This window comes from Cygnus atratus, chromosome 2, assembly GCF_013377495.2.
Source record: "Cygnus atratus isolate AKBS03 ecotype Queensland, Australia chromosome 2, CAtr_DNAZoo_HiC_assembly, whole genome shotgun sequence".
Classification (NCBI taxonomy): domain Eukaryota; kingdom Metazoa; phylum Chordata; class Aves; order Anseriformes; family Anatidae; genus Cygnus; species Cygnus atratus.
The window spans coordinates 943,394-968,564 of record NC_066363.1 but is presented as its reverse complement, the minus strand read 5'-3'; the positions used below and the strand labels follow the sequence as shown (position 1 = coordinate 968,564).

The following is a 25,171-nucleotide window of genomic DNA, read 5'->3' as shown; positions in this document are numbered from 1 at the left end:
CGTGGCCGAGCTTTCCTGGCAATAAACACAAAGGCCTTGGCACCGTTTTCCTGCAGGACTCTGTCCGCTGTGTCAGGGATCAGCCTGAATCATCCCCGGCCACGGAGGCGGCAAGCAGCAGCTAAAGGCGAGGTTTGGGGCTGAACAACAAAAGCTGGAAAAGAACAATGGAACGGGAAGCAAGGCTTGTCAGGTTTGCTCTTTTGTTAGCCTGACAAAAACACATCTAATGATTGTCATTTCACTGCGCACTGGGAAGGGAGAAAAAAATAAAGCCACGTCATAGTACATCATAATACAAAATACCCCACAAAACCCAATCCGGAGACACGGCCCAGCCTTTTTCCTCTGACAGGCAGCAATCGCTTTCAGCCCTTTTGAAAGGCGCGTGGCACCGCCTGCCACAGGGTCTGCTGGCAGCAAAACCTGGGGAGAGGCACGCAGCGAGCGTCCTGCGTCTGACTGAGACTAAGACGTTAAAATAAAAAAATCTAGGTGTGATAAACAAAGCTGAACGAAGAGGTGACCAGCAGAATGATTTGTTCACTAAATGATTTTGACGCTGATGCCTGAAAAACAGGCACAAAATCTCAAAAAGGGCCACGTGGAAAACACTTCTGATTCAGAGTACCTAGAGGTGCATTTCTCTGCGTAACCCCTGTAAATTTTAGGGACTCAGAAGGACAATTCCCTATATTCCTTATTCCTGCAGCAGGTGCTGGATGGATGTAGCAGGAGCTGGATGGATGGAGGAGGTGCTGGATGGATGCAGCAGGTGCTGGATTCCTGCCTTTCAAAGCAGAAGCCCCCAGTCCTGGCAGAGAATTAACTTGGATGTGGGTTCTCTTCACTTCCGAAAGGAAGGCACGGATCTTCTCTCTTAGTACTTGCTAGGTAGGGAAAGCTATGTGGTATAAGCAAAGATGGAAGGAGCTGAAGCGGGTACGATGCAACAGAAGCAGATTGCTGCCTCGGAGGAGCCTTCCCCTTGTCCCCCTCACCTGTGTGTGGCCTGGGAACAGCAGCCCTCTCTCCTCACCCCCCTCACTCTCAGCGTGGGCCTCGCTCCCCCTCAAAACACACAGCCCCCAAAATCCAGTATGAGCGGAGGTCAGACCAAACGGCCCCGGTAACCCTGCCGGCTACACCCCTGCTGGTACAGCCCAGGGGGCAGAGGCCCTCCTGCTGCACGGGCACGCTGCCTCGCTCTTACCCGACCCATCCTTGCCGCAGAGCTGCCTTCCAGCCCGCCCAGCTCCGGGGCCCACTCTGTCCTGGGTGCAGGGCCTTGCCTTTTTGCCTTCATTGAGCTTGCCGAGGTTTCCATCAGGCCCTGTCCCTGACCTGTCAGCGTGCCTCTGAGCGGCCACCATGCTCCCCACCACGCCGACCGCGCTCCCCAGCCCGGCACAGAGCGAGCTGTGTCCGCAGAGCCACAGCGCGGCTGGGATGGGGGCACCCCGGGTCCCTCTGGTCCCAGCCCTGCTCCAGCAGCACCCAGAGCTGGTGCCCAGGCCAGTGCAGGTCTGTAGGGCGGTGAAATGCTTTTGGAAGTGTGTGCGTGCACGTGTAGGTGTGTGTCTGTGCGTACACCGGGTGGCTTCAGCAGATCTCCAGGGAGGGAGGCTGCACAACCTCTCCGGGCAGCCTGTGCCCGTGCCCCAACACCCGCACAGCACAGATAAGCTTCCTGAAGCACTTGGTGAAGTTCCCTCACCCAGGTCATGAGCAGTAATATCACCCAGCTGGGATCAGGGAGCACTTGCAGGAGCTGCTGGCAGGGCTGTGGAAGCAGCAAGAACAGCCGGGAAAGGTTAGCGACCTCCTCACCCACAGCTGGCTGCAGAACACCAACCTGGCCACCATCACTGATGTTTTGGCAGTGCTGGGCACGGCACGTCAGGCAGTCCTGGATTCTGATGTGCCCTTTCTGTGCTTGAGGCCACGAAGGAAGGCTTTCACGTGCTAGCTTACATGCCAGGGAAACAGAAAAAAGAGCACTGCTGTATTTTAAAAAGTAGCCTCTGGAGATGGCTGGCAGTTGCTCCATGTTGGTTCTCTGCTAGTGGTGTATTTACATCTCCATAAAACCATTTTTAGCAACAGAAATGGTTGTTTGGAGGAAGTGTGGAGTAGAGGTGGGTGTCGTCGACTTCTCTGTTGAAGTTTCCTCCTGCTGTGTACCTGCTGTTCACAAAGCTCAGCTTTTGCTGCGTGAAGCTGCGCGAGAAGCTGGGAAGGAAGCGAGTCCATCCAACCGAGGGCAGTTCGTACACGGCTTCCAGAAGCATCAGAGGCATCAGAAAATCACAGAACCATAAGATGCGACCAATGAGAGACTGCCTGCCTGCTGCTAATACGAAGGTTTGTTGACAATCCGGCGTTTTTTTCTGTTGTAAAAGTTATTTAACAAAAAAAATAAATCCGTTCATGGGAAGAAGCCAACCACTCCCATCCTGATGTGCAAGTCACCTCCCAAAACACTGGGCACAGCGACTCGTAACTCCTTAGTGGCTATTTCTGAACGACCAAGGGACGGGTTCTTTTTGGTTGGTTGTTTTTTTCACCTTAGGATTTTCACGTTTGCCCGAAAAAATCAAAAGCACATGCAAACGCAACAGAGGAAAGATTAAGTGGCATTTCTTGGAAGAACCAAGGGCCACAAAATGAGGGGAAGAACAGAAGGGAAATTTCTGATGGAAAAAAGCCCCCGAGACATATGTGCACTGCTAAGGATCCCATCCTGCTGCAGCTCTCGGGGGAACCAAGGCAACCAGGACTCCCTTACTCCACCACCCTCGTAGGCCTGCGCTGTGTCGGCCTGTCAGTATCCAAATCAAATTCAGCATTTCCCCGCAACTCATTTCTTCAAATTCTGAATATGGAACAGGACTGATGCTGTAAGAAGAGACCCGTATGCTCCACCCAGTGCATATTTTTAATCCATCCACAGAATAGCGAAGGAAGAAGGCAGCAACCAACCCTGCAGGTTATTCAGACTGCCTCCCCCAGGCGATGCAGGACAGCACCAGGTTTTCTCTCTCCAGCCTAAAGTTTCTGCAGGCACGTTGATGGGCTCCTTCCTCTTCCTCGACACGTCCAGTGCGTGGCTCTGCCCTCACAGCACTCCCCCTTGCTGGGAGCTTTGCAGTGGGTGTCTGTGCTCCTGGTGTGTGGACACACCTGTGTGTCCCTCCTATAGCTTGCACCCAACATGGGATGGACAGGACAGATCGTCTCGGCCCTGCTTTGCAGCAGGGCTCAGGAACAAGACTTACTGTGGGGACTTGTACCAAAAGCTGCCTCCTCCTGAGCCAGCTATAACAGAAATTAATGTCCCCAGTAAGCGAAGGGGGACATATACTTACTTATAATCACAGTGATTTTTGAGGATTTGGGTTTATGTAGAGTTTTGATAATGCCTGGTGAAATTAAAAACAAGGCACACCTTCTGGTATAAGCTTACTGCAGACTGTTTGGGTAAGATGTTAAAACATCAGTTCTTGAATTTATTTAGCCTTACGTGGCCACGGGATAGCAGCTGATCTAGTCGGTGATACCTGAGACAGCAAACAAAAATGAAGTGAAAAAAAATAGCAAGAAACTCACTAGACCTACTATTTCAGACATCGAATGTTAGAGCATATTTAAAAGATGATACTTTAAAAAATATCTAAACTTTACTTTAAAAAAGTATCTCATAAAGAGATACTTTAAAAAAATGTCAAATAAAAATACCAAGAAGGTTGTCAGAAGCATCCTGGCTCCCCACAGGCACTAAACGTTGCAGGGACAGCGAGCTGTGACAAGCCTGGGTCGTTTCCATGGGCACTTCCTACCACGTGAGAGCTGCTCCAGGTGAATTACAGGATGGCGATTTCTAGCGTCCAGGTTTGATTCTCCTCACATTTCTCTCTGTTAGAGATTTTTTTTTCACCATCAGGGGAAGAGGTGAACACCAGAATGGAAAGTTTAGAGACAGGAGAGGAAAGAAGTAAGATCTAAAACAGGCCAGAGGAAAGTTCAAAGAGAAGGGCTGGTTTTGAGGAAGGCTCTTTTTAGCTGCTCATGTAACAGCGTGCTCTGACATCCCTCTGCGAATCCAAAAGGGAAGAAAAATAGATTGTCTGCAAGTCAACAGTGCTGAATTCAAGCAAGAGCAGCTCTCAGTTACCAAGCACGAGGTGGGTTCAAGCAAAAATGTTCATCCAACTACTTTACATATTTTCAAGACAGCTTCGAGGGCCAAGATGGAGACCTGCCAGGTCAGCCCGAGGCAGCTGGCAATGCAACAGGGCTGCAAGCCCTACAATTGCATATTCCTCCTTCACAGAATCAAAGTGGAGATCACCACCCCCAAATAGACTTCTGCTGGTGAACACGAAGGAGAGTGGAGCTGCCAGGTCTTAGATAACAACGAGGGCGGAGATGCACGGCCTTAAAATAGCTACCGCCTCCACCTCGCATGCTGCAGAACAAGCTCTTACTGTTTCGGGCCCAAACCAACCAGCACCAAGACAGAACAACCTGAAATCCCGTTGCTAATGAGATCTGATGCTTGACAAAAAGGGTCCTGCCGGTGGGTAGAGGGGACCAGATATCTGGCAGCAACAGGTCCCTCTTCGGCCTTACGAAGTGCCTAAACAATACCTGCTGCTGAATAAATTGTGTTTGGTTAGCACTGCCTCCCACTGACAGGGCCCTCAAAGGTCTGAGCAGCAGCAGTACGGCTTCCCCCTGCTCTGTGCTGCCAGTTTCCTTTCTCTGAGAGCAAAGAGAGGTCTGGCCACACGCAACTTGCTTCTCGTTTCATCATGCGCTCCCACCGGCAGCTGTATTCTCTGTGGATTTGGAACACGAAGAAGCTGTCAGCAACTCAGCTCCTTGGGTTGCCGCACGGGATAGTGCAAGCCTGTAAGACAGTAAAATGCTTTGAGAAGGGTGTGTACACGTGTGTGTGTGTGTGTGTGTGCACACTGCGTCCAGCGGCGCCTGGCCGTGGGGCTGGGCACCAGCTCTGGGTGCTGCTGGAGCACAGCTGGGACCACAGTGACCCGGGGGGGGCCTCCAGCCTCAGCCACTCCATGGCTCTGTGCTTCGGTAATCGTGGGCCAGGTGGTTTATTCCAGCTTTTAAGAGTTAGCTGAACATCTGAACACGAAGACGGGCTTGGTTTACTGATGTGTTGTGGAAGAAAATGAGAACAGCTGAGTTAATTTCTTCTGCAGTAGGATTTTACCAGCTCTCCTCAATTCTGGGTGCACACAGGTACAGAAGAAGAGAAGAGTGTTCCACCTCTCTCCCTTTCAAGACTTCAGGTTGCAGGATCCACCCTTGCTTTAGCAAAATGCTGTATTTTAGATGTGGTTACATGGCTAAATAAATATGTTTAAGTAGGAAGAACACAGAATGTTTCCTTTTTACTCTACCACTGTCTCTTCTTTCCACACACTTCGGGGACAGGGAGCAACGCTCTTAACAAGTTGTTACAGCTCCTTCCTTGTTGGTAAACGTCGGCATAAAACCCACTGGAACACTTCACTTATGTATCATCTTTCCTCATTAGAAAGACTTCTGGAGAAAGAACACTTCTGAAGAACACCAAATCCCAGCAGTAGGTTGCTGCCAAGGACCATTACTCAGAGCCCTCCCAACAAGACTACAGAAAAAAAAAAGAAAAAACACAGCTGTGTCGCTTCGTGGCCACCACCGAGTTCCTCGTCCCACCATCAGAAAGCTTCCGTGGGAAGCAGCCAGCCAGCAACTCCTGTCTGCAATGGCTCCACAGCCAGCAGGCAACGTGCCCGACTGCTGCTGCCACTCTGGCACCCTGGAAGGCCGTCGGGATGGACGCTGCTTGAACCCACCGGACATCCAGCGAGCTATCATGGGCTGGGACAAAGCCCAAAACCCAGCAGCCTTCGTCCTGCAGTGGCCAGTAGCAGGCACCAGGGAAGAGCAGAAGGACGTGGTAAGCACGCAATGAAGGAAACACGCACCGTACGACAAGTGCAAGGCAACTTCAGCCTAAAGTGAGTTCGTGTATTAGCTAAAAATGCACCCTCCTGATTAGTTATTACAATACTTTCGAAGTTTCCTGCCCTTCCCCGTACAGAGCTAGTGAGTGAAGTGACTGTTGGCCAACTCCATTTCTCTATCATTGTGAACCATTTCAGACAATCTGCTGTCCTGATTAAGAAGTTGCTGTCCTGCCTTCGGCCTTGGCACCCTGCCCCTCCAAAATAGTAAAATTTCACTGAATCTCATGAAAATACTTACTTAGAAGGATTCTAGTGCAGGGCAATCTGAAAAGCTACTGAATATATTGCTCTGGGTTTCTACCATTGCAGTCCCTACCCTTTTGTTAAGGAGTGAGCTTTCAACAGCTCTAGCTGTGCTGGCCACAGAGCAAACAACTGCACGCAGCCACACGCCACAAATATCAGATTATTCCAGGCAGAGCTAGTAAGGAGGAGCCCTCTCATACTCGTGCTTACGAACCGCTCACCGAACTGAAGCTCTGGCAAGAACACGCATTCTAGTACAAGTCAAGGAGCCCAAAATACAATGCAGCTGATAGCCGATAACATGGCTTTGTTGTATTGTAACTGGATATAAGTTGTATTTCTTGTTTTAAATGCACAAACAATATGTGGACTGCAACTGCAAGGCTACGTAGCCCCAGAAAACAGGAGCCGCTCTCAGATCGCTCAATAGCGAGGATGTGCGGTCCTTTCAGCACCGCTTCCTCTTTCCGTTTGAAAACACAGAAGATGACTTATCAGGAAGGAAGCGTGGCTGGGGGGGAGCACTTCAAACACCTTGATAAATCAACACAGCTCTGGCTCCGGAGAAAACTAAAAGGGAGTTGAAACCAGCTCCTGTTAATCATTTGCATCCCGCAGCTACTTAATAATCTTTGACTTTTATAGACGGAGAAGCAGGCGGACATGATCCCAGAGAGCTGAGGCCAGCCCTGGAGCTCAGCTAGGCCGCAACTGCTCGCGCAGGGTCGGCCACAGCAGCTACATCAGGGCCGTGTCCAGGCGGCCTTTGAAGATCTCCAAGGAGGGAGACTCCACAAGCTCCCTGGGACATCTGCTCCCGTGGTTAATCACCCTCACAGTAAAAAAAAACCAAGCTCAAAGAAAATTGCTCGGGCTCCAGGCTGGGCCCGGGGCACCGCTGGGCAGAGCCCGGCTCCGGCCTCTCGGCACCTCCCTGCGGGTGCTGCCGGCCACGGCCGGGATCCCCCGGAGCCTCCTCTGCTCCAGGCTGAGCAGCCCCAGCTCTCCCGGCCTCTCCTCACAGCAGAGGGGCTCCGGGCCCTGCGGCATCTTCCTGGCCCCGCACCGGGCTCTCCCCAGCGTGTCCAGCTCCCTCCTGGACCCCAGGGGTGTCTCACCGGTATGGAGCAGAGGGGCAGGGTCCCCTGCCTGCACCTACAGGCAGTGCTCCTCCTAACACAGCCCAGGAGGCTGGTGGTGCCTTTGCCACGAGGACACATCACTGGTCTTGGTCACCTCGGTGCCCACCAGGACCCCCAGGGCCCTCTCTGCCAAGCTGTCCCCAGGGGCTGGCCTCCAGGTGCCGAGGGCTGTCCTGCCCCGGGTGCAGGACTTGGCAGTTCCTTTTGTTGATCTTCACGAGGTTCCTGTCGGCTTGTCCAGCAGCACAGCCGCTCTCCTTTCTTCATTCAGTTTTCCCGTTCATGATACGGGAAGTTTATCACATCTGCAAACTTGCTGAGGGTGCAACCCACCCCCAAGTTCAGGTCAATAACAAAGAGGCCAGGCCTCGGCCTCAGACTAAGAGGAAGACCTGAAAACCTCAACCCAAAACTAAATTTCCAGAAAGTACCTCAGAGAAGCCTGTTCACAGATATTCTGTAAGATATCCTGTACGAGCTCAGCCTCACCACGCTGAAATGTTCAGGTGTAGAAGGGCTGCACCCCGGAACAGTTTGGGCCTAGTTAGTGCTGCTACTTCCAGTATTTCCAAGCCAGAATGAACACCTAGTTAACACCAGTCAACACAGGGCAGCACAGAACAGGAACTGAAACATCCCCAGAAATTGTTTCTAGAGAAGGATAACTTTAAGCTGCACTTCCAGTTTTTGTCAGGGCACTCTTGCCCTCAAAGGGTGTCGTATTTTTTAAACCCTGTCCCTTCTAGGGCCATTTTTTTTAATGAGTTTCAGTAACTTGTTTAACAAAAACACACACTACTGACTATGCTCGATGTACTCAACAAGCTTCTGCAGTCTAAAGGTAGCCAATAATTACAAAATCCTCAAATACCAGCACTGAGCAAAGCAGACACTTCCACAATTACGAGCTGCTAATCTGCCAAAGAGGCCCTGGTTTGAAGCTTTGTGCGAGGACTTTGAGGACTTTTTGAGGACTTTGTGCAAGACACCTTGATTCGAATTGCTCTGAACACAATACCAGAAAGACAGGATGCATCCAAGCTCTGACCAGGGCAGATGCTAGCAATCCTACATCAGATTTCCTCCTGTCAGGGAAATCTGAAATTTAGGAAGGGCATTAAGAAGCAGTTTTTATTTTGATCCCTCCCAGCATGCAACACGGGTATGGATAAACATTTTATACTGAAGCAGCCATCTTAAATTCCTACCAGTAACAGCACCTGAAAGGTAACTGAAAATAGGAGCCTAATGCCACTGGGAGCTCTGAAGAGGCAATAAGCAAGCAAGAGAGCTGTGGCATGGCGATCTGGGACTCGTGGTGGACCTCCGTGTTGGCTAATGCAGCCCTGAATCTGAAATCTGCATCCAGCAGAGCTGAAGTCAATAGATAATTACTTGCAAACATATCAACAAAAGATAGACAGAACAAAGAATCCACTTGCTTTGACCTTGTAAAAGTTTCATATTTCTGCCCAACAAAAGAACTGAAAATAAAACTTCATCATTAAGACTTAAATCGTACAAAGCAGTGCAAAAGCAGAAAAGCACTGGCTCTGTGCTGTGCCTCTGCTGCTGCTCACAACCTTCAGGAGCCATAGGCACGAGAAGTGATCCCACGGGTTTTCAGTGCTCGAAAACAATCACTGCAATAGCCTTTTTATGTTTGATGTGTTGAAGAAGTCTGTCTTACCCTCAGCAACGCTCAAAGAAAAACTGTCCTGTATCAACACAGGTGGAGCCCTTCTAAAAGCAGAAGGCCTTACCACATATGGCTTATTTTGACCACAGGAGACAAGATCCTTAGACTTAAAACCACAAAGACAGAACCTGTATGCGTGCGCGTGTCTCTGCACAGATCTGAGCACCAAAGTTTTCACAGCTCCAGTAGGTATTTCCATTGCCTCACTGGAAATCATTACAAGAAACGTAACATTTCTGATTGTGAAAATACATTCAGCTACAACTCACGTTCAAACCTCAATCCCCAAGGAAAGCAGAAAATTCACGAGAACAAACAAGACATTTATACCAAGGCAAGGGCTGAAGAGTACAAGTTTCAGGGAGACCAGAATACGTAAGTATGGAGAGAAAAACCAACTTACTTTCTCCCCATTTTCAATTTATGATTTTGATGTCTTCCACCAGGTGTTTGGGGATCACTTTTACTTATTGATTTACTAACCAGTTTTTACTATTTACTTATTAAACCACATGAAGATACTTTGTTCCCTGTCCTTTCTTTCGTCCCACATAAAAAGATGACAAAAATCTACATTTAAGAAAAAATAAATAAAAGAAAAACGACTTCTGGGATAGCCCACAAAACAGGGGAACCCGAGCGTGGCTGTGAGAGCCCCCAAAGCAGCACCCAGAGCCCAGCCGCCTGGAATGAACGGAACTTGGTGACTTACCAGCAGGCCAAAATACAGAGCCCCGTGAAGAGGATGATGGGGATGGGGTAGGAGGCACAGAGCAGCCCGTGGCTGTAGAAGGCCCGCGATATCCTCTCGCGCAGCTTTTCAGTCAGGGTCATCCTCAGCAGCCGTCACCTCGCTGCCATCCCGGGGTACAGCAGGGCGTCGGGCAGCTCCAGCATGTGCAGCGCTTCAGGGGCGCCGTATCCACCTAGGAATCAGAAAGCAAGCAAGCTCATGAGGAAAAATAAATAAATGAAGGCAAACGCCACCAACTTGCTGCAGAAAGGCTTTCCCAGGACGGGGGCTGCTCAGCGCCGCGCGCCCACCGGAGCTGCTCCTGGACGCTGCCAGCCCGAGGGCTGTGACCGCCAGCAGCACCCGAGGGGATCCCGACAGGAGGGAGGAGAGCACGAGGCGAATTTTTGGAAACGATGGAGCTGAAGAAACCTTTTCCTGTCTTTTTTTTTAACTGGGCTATGCAAAGCATAGGGTTCGCAGCAGCGTACTCAGAAGCAAAAGACCTGAGTGCAAGACAGGTTTTTCTGTAGTTCAAAGCCACGATTATCCAAAGTTTTATGTTTTTATCCGAGAGGAAATAATGACAGTTTTCCTGGCTTCTTCAGAATAAGACCGGGCCGGTGAGAGACTCGAAGGACACGACTAGAGTTGCTTTGTCCGCAGGAAGATGCCATTCATGACTGCTCCAGATAATTCATACAAGACCTAAATTTAGGCTGCCCCACTACAAGCCCCTTGGCATTTTGAGCTCCTCACCGCCACCGTCCTGAAGGGACAGCACACGGGATGAGGAGGCTGGCAGGCAGGGAACCATTAAGGGTTATTTATACACATCCAGCTTAGAAATTCCCCGAGCTTCACACGTTCCGAAGCTGGAGCAGGCACCACAGGTGCTCTTTTTTCTATTTTCCTAAGCGCTCACTTTCAGCTACACCAGAGCACGTACAGGGGAAAGCAAACCCTGAGTACAACCATCACGCTTTTAATTTCAGGTGAAGTTCTATTTAATGCCCATTTTAAAATAGTCTACTTTTTTTTTTCCCAGAAACACAACTAAAATAATCAGATTTTTAGCAACAGAAGCACTGGTACATCGGCCTAACGACCAAATGAAAAACCTGGACAAATACTTTCGCTAATACCTTTTTCAGCAAGGCACCAGGCCTTGCCGGACGGATCGACATCGCTGTCCTAGACGCAGGGAACTGCCTACCCCCCCACCCCTTTCGATTCTTGAGCTCAAGAGAGAACAAACAAAACAAATTTTACTTTCAACTTCCAATAATAAAACCATCTTCCAGAGCTGTTCACGGAGTGGAACCATGCAGGAAACCCCTGCACACACGAGCTTCCTAATCCGAACTGACCGCTGAAAGCAACATCAAACCCCTGGTGAACGTACAGCAGGAACTGATAACTCAGCCTGTGTTACTAGAAGGGGAAAGGAAACGCAGAAAAGTAAGTTGGAACATCTGAACTTCATCTCACTGGTGATATTTTCAACAGGAGGCTTGCTAGAGCTAGACAGCTACGTTGGGGCTCGCATATAAGGCTTATCCCCCTAACCTCAAGGCAGAAGACGAAAACCAAACATTAAAAAGTCCTTAAAAGCAGAATTCCGCTGCTTTTCAGCATCCGCACTCCACGGCTGTCCTGTCACAACAGCAGGACACAGCTTAACCTGACGGCTGGGCTGAAGCGAGCAGGAAAGGGGAAGAAACAAAAAGGAACGTGCCTCACATCAGCCCCACTGACGCTTGTAACGCAGGTTTTGCATACTGCAAACGCAAGGATTGGAAGAAAAAAGTGTTTCAAGCACTCACCAGTCACAGAAGGGGGAAGGCAGCCAAAATAAAAGCAAGTTCAGACAAAGCGCAAAAACAGCGCGACCAGCCTCGTCCTCTACCAGGGATCCCGGCGACAGCATCCCACCGGGAACAGCTTCTACTGAATGCAAAGAGAATTTCCCATTTACTTGCTTCACCTGATGTGAAACATCAGCATTAAAAGGAAAACCTGAGTGTTCCAAAGCTAACATGTGCTTACTGGTTTTTGGGGGGTTGCATATCCAGTTCTGAAATCTCTGTTAGCTTTATGCTCATGAAAGTGGAAGGCAGGAACAGTTCCTATTCAAAGCCAGTTTCCCAAACAGAGGTTAGGTAACTCAAAATAAAGCCTCTGAGTTAAGGACAAATATTAAAATAGAATCTACTCAGAGTTTTTTTTTTTCCTGTTGTGCATGACTGCAAATCCAAGCCAAAGTTTGAATGGAGACAAGCAGACCTCGGGATGTTTCCTTCTGCCCTTGCAACACCGTACGTGGCGTGCCTCGTGCCCTTCGCTTGCAAAAGGCAAGCATAGCACTGAGGGTCAGAGATGTAGAGTAGGAAACAAAAGCAAACAGCAGGCTCAAAAGAGCAAGGTTTAGCCCAAACCACCTGGCTACCACAGTCCAAGTGGCAACTTGCCCCAAAGCAGAGCAGGCTCCGTACGAGGGAGCATGGGGGGTGAGGCTGAGGAGCAAAACTTTCCGACACGCCGCGTTGCGCGCCAGGTCGCCACCCTTTTTCCTGGGGTACAGCACCTTGACACGTGGCAAATGAGTTTCTCCAGCAGCCAAAACCTCTTCTCGTACCCAACACCGCAACTCCAGATGGCTTCTACCACCTCAGCAAGAAAAAGCACCGTGTCACTCACCTGCTGTTCAACCACAGCGCGAGGCAGGCAGAGAGAACGTAAAACAAATGCCCCAACACCTTCATATTTTCAAGGGGGTCCCGTCCCAGCTAAAAACAGTTGTCACACACCACTTAATTCATAACCTACTCCGTGCTGACCGCCGTCACGAGGTGAAGCAGCTTTCCGACCCGCACTGAACACCAGCGTGGAGCAGCAGGCGCCTATCACTGCTCCCAGCCTCAGCAGCCCTCCCTGATACTCCCTCGGCGTACACCAGCTCAGAAGCGCCATCCAAGCCCTGCAGCAGCCCAGCCTGGCTCACCAGGACTCCTGGTGTGTGGCAGCAGGTCCCCCCTGCCTGAAAGCTGAGCAGACCCCATTCAATTCCAACCCATAAAGCTCTTCTCCGACGAGGAGCGCGTGGCGGAGCGCTGCGCAGGCGCTCAGCCGGCGGCTCAGCATCGGGCCCCGCGGCTGATCCCCGAGGGTTTCAGGGGAGCACAGAGCAGCCGGGGCTGGAGGCACTGCTGGCCGGGTGCTGGGTGCCTCCCCATGCAGCCTGCCTGCCCGTGGCGCTCCTGGCAGCTCCCCGGGCCATCCTGCGTGCTTCGCCAAGGTCATTCACTGAGGTTTCAGGTGAAGAAGTGCAGCAAAAGATCTCCACGCTCAGACAAAGGCTGTCGTCCCCACCTGTACCAGCCGTGAGGTTGGGACACACGGAACCCCAACGGCCTCTTGCGCTTCTTGACTAAAGGGGTGTACCAGCAAGAGAGTCCAAACTACGGTAATATTAAACTGCACCCTAAATGTGAGCAGAAAGGGCTTATTCCATAGCAGTGTGGATGCTGGAACCGTTATACTTGCTTGGGAGCCTCCTACTGCTGCTCTAGATCGCTGCCTCTGCTGCAAGTTCCTACAAGCAGCAAGACTTCTGTAAGGAAGTCCTTCCAGCAAAGGAAGAGACGTGGAATTTCTTGCAGGGAGAATAAATTCAGGCTAGCAGACGCTGGGTGATGCTGCTTCTCCCAAGAGAAAGGCTTCTGTCTCACCCAGCAGTAGCTGCGCATCCCAAACTCCACGTTTCTGCCGGAAAGCGTTTTACAGGCTGCAAGGAAAACCTCCCTTTGCTACTGACAGGCAGCTACTGTGCACGTAAATGGCAGCAGCTCAGACAGCATTAACCCACAGCATGGTTAGAGGCAAAATTACCAAGTGTGGGAAAGCTTTCTCCTTCATTATGGACAGTATTTTATTTTTTTAAAAAGATAAATATATTTAAACATTCGAGTCTTCCAAAAAAGCCTCTCTGGAGCATGCCTCAGCATTAGGTAGTCATAAAACCATATCTGGTTAAGTGGGGTGGGGGGAAAGAAAGAAACTGTTCTGTAGGAATTCTTCTGGCACTTCAATACGTAAAACATTTTGCTCCATCTTGTTGCCCATAGCAAAGTCCTACACCTAAATTTCAACACGAACTTTCGCCCAGCGATTTCCACTTAGATCACAGCTTGGGAACGCAGGACGCCAACAGAGCAGATCTCTGTGACTGCTGATCGCTCAGCTCCTGCGGGGCTTTCAGCAACAAGTCACCCTCCCGGGGCTGCAATCATCCCTCTTGCATCTGCCAGGCCAGCACGGGCTTCCCAAGCATCTTCCGTCCCCAGAGGTATCGGTATTAAGCTTCTACCTTCAGTCATCACAAAATAAGAGGAGACGGCAGGACTCTGCTCGAGACAAAGGTAGCCAGACTGCTTCAAAACTACTGCAAAACGAGGGAAAAATGGATTTGGGGTCCAGTTAAGATCTCAAGCCACAGGCAGAGCACCCACCAAGGACAATACCTCATTCACATCCTTGTGCCACCTCCTTCACACAGCACTTCGACATCCTACAGGCACATATTTGTACACACGTACAGCTGCAGGAATCTCACGCACTCCTGGGCTATTCCAGGACACTCAGGGAAACGCGGGAGCCATCACAGATACAGAGCTCACCGCCTGATTTGTAGCCTGCCCTCAACCCACAAAGGTCTCCGATCCCTCTTCGGTCCTCTCTACGGATCTGGGTTCACTACATGCCCAAAACTCAGCACAACATCCCCCCGAAAACAACCAAAAAACCCAAAAGCTCCCCAGCATCCTGCCGCTGCCAGCCGAGAGGCACAAAACACCCAGAGGTCAGATCGTCCACGAACCAAAGCAAAAACAGATTTCTTGCCCTGTTGGACTGCAGAGGCAGCTCGTAGCCCTGAGATGCCAGCAGCCGCTGCCGCTTTGATCCCTCCAGCAGCGACTGGTGCCAGCAGCCGCCGCAGCTCTGCTCCCAGCCCGAAACGTCCCGGCAGCAGCAGCAGAAGGGGAAGGAAGAGGGGAACACGCCACGGGAACCCGCTTCTCAGCACATCTCACTTGCCAAGCGCAAATTCTCCTCCAACCAGGGCCAGGGACGAAGCACTTCTGAAGACTTGAGAGATGGGAAAGCAAGAAATAAGCTCGAGACACGGCCCTCCTTCAGAGAAACGCCACACAATCAGCTCTAACACCCAGTCCCCATTCTCCGCTCGCGTTCCCATGAGAAGAATAAGGTGCTTTGTGCTGCGAGAGGACACGGGTCACGGGGAGCAGAACGCTTCCTATGGGAAAACCCCGACCAAGGCGCTAACCTCCCGAAGGCCGCAGGCTCCAACGGGTCAACCCTGACACAGCCCCTGGGGAAACGAGGCTCCAGAACTGCCCCCGTTCTCTCTGCTGGGCACTCCTCCTGGAAGGCTACTTCTTGTATCTAGAAAGCAGAAACTCTTCAGTAAGCGTGATTTCAGACTACATCCTCTCCATCCCACAAAAGGCCAAAACAGTATTTAAAAAGTTGAACTGAGTTTTTAAACCAGCTTTCAAAAAGAAACCGCTTTGAGAAGTACTCATAATATCGCAGACAATGTAAGCAGCTACCAAAGAGGGACCAACGCTCAAAATAAGCTTCCAAACCCACTTTCAGTGCGTCTTTTGGACCTTCATGCCATAAGAGAAGAACCTCAGCTGAACTCCTGCTGAAGTGCAGCAACTCATTGAATCCATTTCCTATTAAAGGTCTTTTTTTGCTTCCTAAAATAACGAGTATCGCAGTAGGCATTAGACTCCATCTAATTGGTATGGGTGAAGTGGTGGGATGTTCCATGAGAAGAGCCCTAAAACAACAGATATCTACACAAATAACAAGCATCCAGATTCAGAAGGCAGACCACACAGCTTCAAAGTTTACTCCTCTTTTTGCATCCAGCCAAACGAAGCAAAGAATAGCGACGTCTTACCAAACACATGAAAACATTTCCCAATCTTTTCTTCCTGACATTTCCCAATCTTTTCTTCTCTTGCCCAACCTGACTTTTGTTAGCAATGATCTAGGCTCCACTATTTAGTACACAGAAAGAAACAAGATCATATGAGGCAGCTTCTCTTAAAACACGGTTTTAGCATCATTTAATACAATTTCAGAAGTATTACTAGCGTACCCCTCACACAGGGCAGCGCATGGAGACACATGATAGAAAACCTGCAAAATTAAGTAGGAGAAGGTTTACTCTAGAGATGAAAAGGTGCAGGGCACACCCAGAATCCCTGAAATTTTAATTTCCAATGTTGGCACTAAGCTGCCAAGCAAAGTTTCGGACAGGTTTGTCCTCTCTGGACTCATTTCTCCATCTGTAAGAGGAAAGTAAGTTATACCGATGCCATTTTAAAACCCACCGTGAAACATAAAAGCTAAGAATCACAAATCAGAAGCTACCACTGTAAATACCAGGAAGACTTCCCTTCCAAATCACATTCTGGTGAAGCTGGGATGAGCACATCAAGGAGCACATCAGTTCTTGGCCAGGTCAACGTCTGCATGGCCTCCAGAGAGCCCTGCTTTGCCGCTCAGCGGAATATTCAGAGGATTTCTAGGCAAGGCGGATTCTTCCACGATTCCAATGCACCAGCTGCAAATGAATTTTAAGAGTGCAACCACAACATTGTATTTTTCCAGGCCTTTGGCAACTGACAGTAGCAAACTCCTACCCTAATGAGATAAGTAGAAAGACGGCAAAAGAGACAATCGGATTGTAGCGTCTGGCTTTTAATTCATTTCCTGCAGTCAAGAATTCAGCATTTACTTAGATAAACAGAAGTCACAGTGATTGTAACACTATCATTAAAGACTGCCAGGAGTTTCGGAAGAGACGAACTCGCAAGCACCAAGGAACACACAAGATTTCAACAAATGGTGGCAAGCCTTTCCCAAAAGACGTCTTCAAATGCATCAAACCTACTTGAGGATATTTTATCAAAGCCTACTGAACTGTAAAGCTGTGATTCAATTCCTTCGCTATAATCGAGGAGTTATTGAGCTCAGAACTTGCCATCCAATATATTTTTCACTGAACCTCCCTGTCAATAAGATCAGCACCAATTCTGTTACTATTCTGTTCATCAAGGGTTCAGGCAGCAGGTTTGGACAGTGGCTCTGCTTTCACGTGAAAACCTCACTGGACAACCAAAGCATTTCCAGGAGTAAGAGTCCAAAATAAAAACCCACTGCTTTGCAGAACAGCAAAGGAAAAAATGCGGACTACGTTAAAAAAGAAGGGATTGTGTTTAAAAAGCCTTAAGGGGAATTAGAAGAGCAAAATGTTTGGTGATAACAGAAGCTATCTAAAGATACCGTATGGGAACCATGGGAAGCTCAGAAGAAAGGCCTACCGCATCAGAAAATTTGGTCAGGAGTTGAAGATGTGTCTAAATGAGGAAAATAAGGAGAAAAAATCTTGCACACTATGTACAAGAACATTATACAGCAGGCCAAAAAGGAGTGGAGGAACAGCTGGAAGGAGGTATAAGAACTAATAATAAATCCCAATTCAGATACCAGGAGCGAGCCTGCCAGGGAGTCTGCAGGGCCAACAGATGATCGGGATACGGAAGAACAGAGAATACAAAAAGCCATAGAAGAAAAGCTAAAGCAAGCGTCAATCCATCTCCATGGATGAAGAGCTCGGGGGAAGGAACTCCAGCAGGAGCAAGCAGCCTCTGCCCCACGGGGAGAGGTGGGGAGTGCTCGGCCAGCGCTTACGGGGAGCACCTGGCAAGCTGCAGATCACCACGCACGGGCTCTGAAGTCAGTAGAAACTAGCTAACAGAATTTTGGGATGGGAGGACAATAATTACAACACGTTGTAGAAGAGTCAGCCTCACAAATCTGTTAACACTGACTTCTCTAAAGCTATAACGAAGTACAGAGACTGGAGATTCAATTCAGAAAGTCTAGCTAGGCTTCTCAAAGTGGGTGCGGGTGAACTCCTTACCGGGGACTGCTGAAAAGCTAAGCAGTCGTGTGCTACAGTCACCATCCCTGGAGGTCTTTAAAAGACATTTAGATGTAGAGCTTAGTGATATGGTTTAGTGGGGGACTTGTTAGTGTTAGGTCAGAGGTTGGACCCGGTGATCTTGGAGGTCTCTACTAACCTAGATGGTTCTGTGACTCTCTCACCTTCATAAGGCCAGAAATTGATTGCAAGAGGTTAAAAAAGGATCATAACAAACGTCCGATCCTTTCAATAGAAGGAGGTAACCAGCCCCACAGGGAACTGGGCCGTTCAGCAGCCTCACGAGTTACCTGGAAAAAAGGCACGACGCTGACAACACCAGCAACACCTCCAGCTGCTAGTCGTGGCACCAAAATCAGGCCGACTGAAGAGCCGGCAGAAATAACTCCCTGCCGAGCAGCGGGGCAACAGGGCTGCAGATTAAGTTCAATGCCAATGAACGTTATGTGGTGCATATGGGGAAAACAACGTTACAAGCACAGGAATGCGTTCCAGACTGGCTTTGTCACTTATGAACCAGGTCCTGCGGTCCTTCTGGTCGTTCTTCCTCCTCCTCACCTCGGAACGGACATACTGAGGAATTAGAAGAGGTACAGAGAAGCCCAACCAAGGGTGATTAAATACATGGAGCAGTTTCTATAAAACAATAATATGGGAAGACTTTCCAATCTGGAAAACATTTTATCAGCTAATGGATACAACAGACCTCTAAAACCCGAGGCCATCTGAGGAAACGAACAGGGAAGGGCTGCCTCCTCCAGCACGAGCACCACGCAACATCCAGTGAAGCTACAAAGCAGCAGCCCAAAATAAACGCGCAGGGAAGCCGTGGACATCTTTACCCCAGGGCTCTGCCCATGCCACACGGATTAGAAAAGCAACCGGGCACATTTTTTGGAAGGAAGAGGTGCGAAGCACCATTAAGCACCCCGCGAGGCGTCCCCCTGGCTTGGGGGGCCACTGCCACTTTCCCAGACCTCGGCGCTGGCTGCCAGCTCCTCCTCCTCACACTCCTCGTGTTCGGGACTCTTCCCCTGTGCCAAGCAGCGTCCACGCTCAGCGACAAGACACCAACCTAAGCCTCGCAGCCCCTTCCCGTGCGACACGTCTCACACGACTGCTTTTGGAACAGGCGGCTCCTTTTGTTTGTTGATGCGGCTGCCTTACAAGCAGCTAGGGAATCGCCTTCCCCTAAAACATCAGGAGGGTGATGCAACAGGTATGCATGGTTACGTGGGGATGCCTTGCCATTACACACAGCAGCCCCAAAGCCTCCTCCCGCTCCGCACGCTGCTGCTCAGCACCGGGCGCTGGCTCCCCAGCGGCCGGGAGCCAGCTCCTGACTCCGGATGGGAGCAGCAGTTCCAGGGTGCAGACAGTAACCAGCAAGGAGCGTCATTTTTAGGATATATCCCGTCTCCAGGAATGGACTGATGGGGCACCTTCAGCCCGTATTTTAGAATCTCGTAAGAGAACTCATTTCCGTAGAAATAACAGGGGCTGCAGGCGTTCATTGCCATTTACCTACTTGCTAATCGAGCTGCCCAGCTGCAGCGTGAAGGAGTCGAGCCTACATCCGTGTGTCCTCCTCAGCCGCTTCGGCAGCGGTCACTGCAACCTGCAGTCAGCGCAGCTTCACGCGGGACTCCCACAGGAGCACGCGAACACCCCAGCCCGCGCAGGCTGGCAGCAAGTTTGTCTTTGTACTCTGTCCACAACTTCCATTAGTGCCACTTTCTGAACATCTCTGCAAGATCAAGTTCAGCACCTGAGTCCAGCCTTTTGCTGGCGATGTGAAATACAAGAACACTTGGGTGTCACTCCCGTGGGAAGCTTTGTCATGACCCACCCGCAGTGCGATGCATGAAAAGTTTCCCAGTGACACACGTGGTAGGGCCTAGCAATACAGAGTGAAGGCCTCCCAAATGCAGCCCTCACACCCCAATTAAAGCACAGAAATTGCAAAAATGAAGCTAAATACTTGAATATGACAGCTGTAAGCGGACTCCGTAGGGCAGAGACCCACCGCAGTGGGGGACACCACCACCTCCTGGTCCCTGTGCCCCCGCGCCCTGAGAGCAGCCCCCTGCAGGGAGGCCGCCCCCAGCTGCCCCATGGTCAGAGCCACGCAGCGAGCCTCGGTGGCGGTGCCAGCTCACGGGACAGCAGACGGGGCTGGAAGGGACCCTGCAGGCTCACCCGTGCACCTACCTCGGAGCGTTTGGGGTCACTCCCTGATTATTCCCAACCGGGTTTATCCGAGTTGTCCTCGGGTGTTTCGCTGGAGACTACAGCCACCCCGAGCGATGTCCTCCCGTGCTGAGCTTCAGACAGCTTCCTGTGACACTTCACCTGCACATGTCCAGTGGGTGAAACCCTGCACGGTGTGGGTAAAAACGCTCCTTTCCTTCTGGATCATACCTGCTCGATTATTCCAGTCCCGCAGCTGACTATTCTTGCTTGAACACAAAGCCTTACAACTGCCCGCAGCGGCCTGCGGCCTGCTTTGCAGGCAGGGCTGAAGCCATCAAATCCCTTCCTTGATTTTCAGTCCCGTCACATCGCGTGGCTGCAGTCCTTCCCAGCTCCACGGCACTTAGGGCTTTAATACACGCAGTCCGTCCCACCCCACAAGTCCTGGAGGAAAGCCTGTGGCCCCACAGTAACCCCACAATACAGCCTCCCGCTCTACCACCAGCCATCTGTACCACAACAGGCTCATTTATTTAACCAGTTTTGTACCAGTTACACAGCAGCATCCTCTCAGGACAATTTTTTCTAAACCTCACCTACCTGATCCTTTTTCTAAACCTCCACCTGATCCTCACTAGGACAAAAATCAGGACTTCCTGAGTTCAGGATGCACGGACCCCTTTCCTTCTGCAGCCAGAGGCAGGCCTGCCACGGGATCACGGAAAGCAGCAGACTCACTCCGTCAGGGAAACACCTGTGGCAAACCAGTGCTGGCTGTTCCGCGCTCCCTGGAATCCTTCAGGTGCGTACAAGTCATTTGCCTACTTGCTCTGGCGTTTTAGGATGACCACTACTCTCCTTTCTCCCCTTCCCACTCTCACCCCCACAGGCTGCTCGCTCCTCTCCAGCCTCACCACCTATTTCCCGTTCCTCACAAAAGACGCCCACGGAAGCTTTCAACATTTTTTCCAGCCTGTACTTTAAGGACGTAAATGAAAATATCTTACTCAGCTGGCTGCCTACGAGCCTGTTCCTTCTGCATCCCGGTCTGTCAGCAGCATCAGTCACTGGCCAGCTGGCTTCAGCCTGCAGTAAGTCAGCTACAAAAGATACTGCAAGAACAGACAGCGACATCTCCTCTCTGTTCTGCCCTCCATCATCCTCTTACTATTAACACATTCATAGAATAATTTTATTCCTTGGCTGCTTGGGTCTGATTTCTATCTTAATCCTCCTCGCATGGTTTTGTTAGTCTTTAAACGAAAAATGCAACCCCCTCGGGGTTCCAGTAAGCCACACACGGCACGGGTGGTAAAAGCAACGTTTGCAACTAGTCCACGGAGTGTAAGAATGGGATTTTAACCCAGCGCTGCTTTCCAGACGAAGTTCAGGGAACTGAGAAATACCTACAGCAGTCACTCACTATCACAACCCACCCATCCAACAGTCACCCAGTTTCTCTTCAGAGTTCTCCAGCTGCAGTTACTCATTTACCTGCCAAACGAACAGCTGGAACTAGCACGGCCTCTTCCCTGTTCCTTTACCTACAGCTGGGACTCCTTTTGCTGCAAAGGATGCATTTCCTGCTTCAAAACCGGCCTTCAGGACAGAAAAAAAGAATTTAACTTAGGCCTACAGACTCTACCTGCCTGTTTCGCAAGCAGATGGCCTTGTCTGCATACCTGAGTACCTCTTTCTACTGCAGCTACTTTTAAAGACTTTCTGCCCCAATAAACACTTGGCCTTCCATACCTCGTAGAACTGTTGAAAGCAAGGTGAAAGTTAAAGACGACAATAACACTTTCCAAAGGTAACACACAGATACAGCCTTCAGAAGGGGATGCAGCTCAGCTGGCAGCCTGCTGCACTACTGCTTGTGTCTCGGTCTCTACTTTAGCCTTGGGTGTGACAAACGGGAAGGGTTTCAGGAACCTTCCCAGGTAAACCACGTCTACATAAAGGTTTCCAGCAGCTTTCTCCATTTTCCAGACCTTCCGTCCCTTTTCCCTCCTGCACACGCTCTCTGGATGCGCCCAGGACTTTCTGCAGGTACAAGCCTGAGCAGAAGACTATTAATTTTTAAGCAGTATCACCACGGTCGTTGTACGGATGAATAAGGTACCTGTTACTACCAGGAACTTCATAAATATTCCCCCAGTAAAGCACTTCTGCTTCGGGGACAGAAGTTCAAAGATGTACAGACAGTAAACTAAAACAGAGGCTGGAAGGGTTCTGAAGTGATTAATTCAGAAAGAAACTTCTCTGGTAAAGGATAAAAAACCATGAAACAGCCAGCACGGGGACCTGACGACGGCTCACGTTATCCGGACATATCCTCACCACCCAGAAACCCGCTCAGGAAGGGCAGAAGAGCTTTTTTCAGGCATCTTCCTCCTGCTGCAGTCTGCACTGCCAGCACCGAGGCTCCAGGCACCTTTTGCACCACCTACATTTTCATCGCCGCTCCTGCCCTGCTCTGAATTGAATTCAGCAGCCAGCTCTGGCGGTCTCTGCTGATACAACACCAGGATTATTTTGGTCTGGTTTAACCAAGACCACGGCTTACACTGGATCGTTTGCCCCCTGGAAGAAAGTTTCCCAAAAAACCCACTCAGACGCGGTTCAGAGTAACCGCCCCGGTTTAACGCCTGTCACATCGGAACATCACGCACCAGAAATTTTCTGAGGAGCATTTTGCAGAAGCACACAAAATCGTCTTTCTGCTCCAGGTGGACGACTTTGGGTTCTGTCTTCCACATCCAGACGAGAACCTCCTAACAACTACCAGAGGAAGTCACCTTACGCTCTTTGCAAAACCTCCGGGTCAGGCAGAAAACAAACAGCAGACCACCCCTGGCTCCCCGGGGTAACAGACGTCCTGTTCCACAGAGCCTCTCTGCCGCTCCCAGACTTCAGAGCTTCAGTGGCATTTTCCCCCTGAAGCCTTGAACGCTGGAAGTTTGGGCTGAGCCAAATTAATCTAATTAACAGGTATCCTCTCACGGGCGGCATGCCAACAGCGACAGAAACAAGAGACCAGGACGCAACTCGGACCGGTTAGCCCATAAAACGGAAAGTAAAAATTAAGAACCAAACCTCAGCATGTATTTTCCTGCGTTGTTCCCCCCCCAACCCCAAAAGAGTCATGCACAACTCTAATCAGAACGGTTTTCATTCTAAACTAATAACTCTGCACTTCCCGCTCTTCCAGGCACAAGCGCACGCAGGCATCAGTAAGGTGACTCACCCACACGGGATCGATTTTCAGCAGGTTCTAGATTACAGCAGCAGCACTCGGCAGGCCCGAATAAGCTACCAGGACCGTCAGCATCCGACACAGGGAGCTTTCTGCCAGCTCCAGCATCGCGCAGAACCAAATATTTTTCCTTCTAATAGCCACCGATTAAAAAGCCGGGGCTGGCAGATCACTGAGCTCCTCCTTCCCAACAGCGAAACAACCCCCAGACTACTTCGTTAGATAACGAGTCTGGAAGCCCGGCTCAGGCATTGTCTTCTCAGAACAAACCAACTATTATCCCCCCGGCATCTTTATCACAATGCTCCATACAAGATCCGTTCGGCTTTTACCAGAGAAACGCGACCCTCCTCCTCCTCCTCCTCCTCCTCTCCTCGTCCACCACTGCGCTCGCTTCCGCTGAAACTCGCCGTGCTGCTGGCAGGGGCCTCAGGCTCGGGTTTTCTTCCCGAGGGAATCCAGCTAGGCACAACGGGCTCCGGCCATTCTGAGGCGTCGGGAGCGTGTCGAGGCGTCGGGAGCGTGTCTTCACCTGAGGACACAAAAGAAAAGATTCACTTGAAGGCAACCGTCCTCAGGTCCCCGCTCCTCTTTGCCATTTCAGCTGACAAGTAACACCGCACAGGCTTTGAAACTGAGGGCTGCGCTGCCCCAGATCTTCCTCACGCTCCTCAACACCCTTTTCTCTCACACGAGCAGGGGAAGAGGCGCTCGGTTGTGCCGCGGGGCTAAACTAAGAGGGAGGGGAACGGGCTGGCACAGCCACAAGGTCTCGGCCAGCTACAGCGGCCTGGATGTACCAGCAGGTAGGAGGAACCCAGAGCGAGCAGGATACATCCAGGACACGCACGAGGCCAGTTTGTCATTTAAATTAAAGGTGACGCAGGGCAGCCAAAGATCTCAGCAACAAATGTCCCTCCGGCTTCATGCTTAGCCTGAATTTGGCCATTTTACTTCCTGCAGTGCAAAGGAGCCGGAACCCAGCCTTACAGCTTCCAGTGCTCGCTGTGCCTCTACCTCTGCCCCTGGTTCATGCTCAAGGATGGGCTCGGTGGGCAAAGCGAGCCGTGGCAGCACCTCGAGCCCTTCGGGGATGGAGCTGGAGCCCGGCTGCCGGCATCCCCGCGGGGATGGAGAGCTGCCAACACTCCGGGCGAGGGGGAGAGGGACCCCCAGCTGCTGCTGCTGCTCCCCTTCTGCTCGCTACCTGTGGAGTTGCACTGCAGACATTAATATTTTTATTCATCAGGCTCTACCTATTGTATTTTTAAACTCTTCGCTCACCAGAGAAGAACCACCTGACTTTTCTATGCATAACCACACGAACTTGGACAAGACAGGCCCAGCAACCGAGTGAAAATAACCCCGAGTAACTGCACAGCTGTCTTCAGAGAAAGCCTGACAAATTTCATTCATCGCTGAGATCGGGACACTTAGAAACCTATTTTAACGCACCTCAGGGGGAAAAAAAATAAAATAGATTCTTCTCCGCTCTTTTGTGGCGTCGGTACATTTAAATCACGTTTGGAAAAATAACCAGCATTGTGTCAAGTTCAGCACTGTAGCTGAAAATACTGAGCGGAATTGTTTCGGCGGGAGGATTCGGAGCTACCAGCACGGCTCTCCGCAGGCAGCGCGTTCAGTGAAAATCCCAGGGTGTTCTCCTTCCTTGTGAATTCAAGTCAGCTAATCGCCTTTCTGCATTACACAACCGGTCATGTAATCCTAAATTTATCACGCCGCCGTGCTGTCATAACAGCTACAGGTTTCACCACGAAGGAGACCATGCCTCATCTTTGCCTCTGTCGGAACAGGAA

General features: G+C 50.5%; 1 protein-coding gene across 1 annotated transcript in view; it reads right to left on the bottom strand.

The window, feature by feature from the left end:
- The window catches only part of SCAP (SREBF chaperone), a 54,424-nt gene extending 30,619 nt beyond the window's left edge, over nt 1-23,805 (bottom strand). The window contains exons 1-2 of the mRNA XM_035554515.1: nt 23,687-23,805; nt 9,841-10,054 (exon numbers count right to left, since the gene is read on the bottom strand). Coding sequence (XP_035410408.1) covers nt 9,841-9,962 — 122 coding nt within the window. The 5' untranslated portion in view covers nt 9,963-10,054; nt 23,687-23,805. The remainder of the gene's footprint in view (nt 1-9,840; nt 10,055-23,686) is intronic.
- Nucleotides 23,806-25,171: the final 1,366 nt, after the last annotated feature.